The sequence below is a fragment of the Tupaia chinensis genome, unplaced genomic scaffold (assembly GCF_000334495.1).
Source record: "Tupaia chinensis unplaced genomic scaffold, TupChi_1.0 Scaffold000539_1, whole genome shotgun sequence".
NCBI lineage: Eukaryota > Metazoa > Chordata > Mammalia > Scandentia > Tupaiidae > Tupaia > Tupaia belangeri.
In genome coordinates this window covers 3,556,896-3,559,521 of record NW_006160052.1, presented here as the reverse complement: position 1 = coordinate 3,559,521, position 2,626 = coordinate 3,556,896, and the positions used below count along the sequence as shown (strand labels likewise).

The window sequence follows — 2,626 nt, the reverse complement described above, 5'->3', positions numbered from 1 at the left end:
AGGAATTCTACAACACCTTCTGCGTTTCTCTGGAGAGTCAGGAGAGGAGGAGAGGGCTGGCCCGGGACCCATGCACCCAGTGTGGATCTGAGACCACCTAGGTCAGAATTATGCATGCTGTGAGGCTCCAGGTCCAGGCCCCACGTCCGCCCTGTTGAGTAGCCTGTCTGGGAGGGGGTCTGGGAATCGACATAGACAAGACTCCCCTCTCCCGAAAGCCGGAGAGGCACTCACTACCCGCGGACGTGCTGCGGAACAGGGGATGCCAAAGCGAAGTTCCCCCAGCACGGGCGCCCTCCCGATGGCTGGGAAGAACAGGCCACGTAAGATCAGTTTGCCCGATCAGCTGGTGCTGACGCACTCCCAGTTTCCTCAGCACAAGTGACGCCTGTGTGCGTTTAATGACTTTGTTTTGGAACACTGGGACGGACGGGGACAGCCCTCTGTGACTAAAGCCTTCATGGACACATGTGCCCATCACGAAGCATGAGCACCTTGTGACAGCAGCCGTGCCATGAGCAGCACCCTCCTGTGGCCGGTTATTCTGGGCCAGACCAGGGACTCACGGCGCCCAGACCAGGTGCCGACCAGGCCTCACCCCCTGCCCACCAGGGAGACTGGGAGGCTGCCTCAGACCGGGCCTTCTGCTTCTCCCCAAGTGACGGGGACCCCAGTGACGGTTCCACCCACTGATGACCATGGACTTGTCCTGTCCTCTCCCTCCTGCCTGGAGTCACTGACCTGGCCAGGGGGACAGGGCTATTGTGAAGCCAGGGCAAAAACCAGTTTCCTGGCTCTTCCCTAAATGCTGTTCCAGCATCTGAGGGTGTGTGTGTGGGAGGTTGTCCCCGAGGACCTCACTGGACTTGGGGACAGGGTGGGTGCCAAGCTCTTGGAGGACTGTGCTGTCTGCGCTGACCAGTGACGCTCTCCTCCCTCCCCCGTCTCTTGCAGGACACAATGGGTTGGTGGCTGTGAGTACCTCCCTGTGGCCCACCTCACCGGCTCTGGGTGTGTGGCTCTTAGGTGTGGGGAGGAGCCCAGGAGGGGGAAGGATCAGGACCCGGGCAAGCAGCCTCAGGTGGGGTTTGTGGCATCCGCAGTCAGCTACAGAGGACAGCATGGCCCCTTCCAGCCCTTGCTTAGTGTGCCTGGGCCTCCGGAAGTCAGGGGCCTTCCAGAAGCAGCGTCATAGGGACGTGACGACAAGGTGGAAACAGACCCCCGGCACGGCCTGGGTGCGGGTGGGAGCCTGGGGTCAGGCTCGCGGGGCTGCCGGGGCCCTCAGACTCGAGCTTACGGCTGGTCCTGGTGCACATCCCCATGGGCCCCAGCTGGGGGCTGGCCACGTCCCTCCCTGGAGCACAGAGCTGCACCCTCATCCAAGTTAAGGTGGGCAGGGCCACCTCTGACCACCATGAACCTCTAGCAGGCCAGGCCATGGAGGGAAGGCAAGGCCACGGGACAAACGCGGCACGTCCTCCTGAAGCCGGGCAGCTCTGGAGCATCAGCAGGGGGCCTAGGGAGACCACGGCGCGGAGGGCTCATGCTAAGCCTTAGTGGGAGACCACGGGCGCTGAGGGCTCATGCTAAGCCTTAGTGGGAGACCACGGGCGTGGAAGGCTCATGCTAAGCCTTAGTGGGAGACCACGGGTGCAGAGGGCTCATGCTAAGCTTAGTGGGAGACCACGGGTGCAGAGGGCTCATGCTAAGCTTAGTGGGAGACCACTGGTGCGGAGGGCTCATGCTAAGCCTTAGCGGGAGACCACAGCACAGAGGGCTCATGCTAAGCCTTAGTGGGAGACCACGGGCGCTGAGGGCTCATGCTAAGCCTTAGTGGGAGACCACAGGCGCGGAGGGCTCATGCTAAGCCTTGATACTGACCCGATGAACCGGTTCCACTCAGACCTCTTTCAGGGGACCTTCGGGAACTCGATCGATGAGCAATTTAAAATATTTATTTATATTACTGTAAGCACGGGTTCGCCTCCCGGCTCAGCCACTTTCCATAAAGGCGAGTCACAGCCTCCCAGAAACACAGTAAAACAGGCATAAGAGCACCACCCTCACGGGGCTGACGGGAGGTAACACGCTTCCTGCCAGCATGCGGCACACGCAGACTTCCACGGCTGGCTCCTGGGACGGAGGTGTCCAGCCCAAGGACAGCGAGGGTTAATGCCCTTCAGCCAGAGACTACGAGAAACACCCCTGGGCCTGACCGAGCTGGCTTTCTTGCCCTGGCAGTGAGGGAGAACATGCCATGGGGAGTCTCGGCCTGTGTCCGTAAGAAGTGTTGGACAGAACCTACGGTGGGGTTTGAGCCATCATCCTTAGTTGGAGGCCTGGGGGAGGGTCTCACAATGGAGGGGGCTGCTCCGGTCAGGCACTGTCAGAAAGCAGCGACGACCCTGCCTCAGAGCTGCACGTGAACACGGCCGTAACCACTCGCCTGGCCGTGGGAGACGGGGTTTGGGTTTCTGTGGGTGGCACTGAGACCTTGCTTGGACCGAACTGTGCTTGTTCTATCTCATTTTATCACGGTCTCAGGGTAACCGTCCTGTTGGAGGTTGTCACTGTGACATAGTTTATGCCTTTTTTTTTTTTTTTTTTTTTTTTTTCATGTGGC

At 60.1% G+C, this 2,626-nt stretch overlaps 1 protein-coding gene across 1 annotated transcript in view; it reads left to right on the top strand.

Moving 5' to 3' along the window:
• The window catches only part of PYROXD2 (pyridine nucleotide-disulphide oxidoreductase domain 2), a 35,579-nt gene that overhangs the window by 3,907 nt on the left and 29,046 nt on the right, over positions 1 to 2,626 (top strand). Inside the window, exon 2 of the mRNA XM_006157359.2 lies at positions 955 to 974. Coding sequence (XP_006157421.1) covers positions 955 to 974 — 20 coding nt within the window. The remainder of the gene's footprint in view (positions 1 to 954; positions 975 to 2,626) is intronic.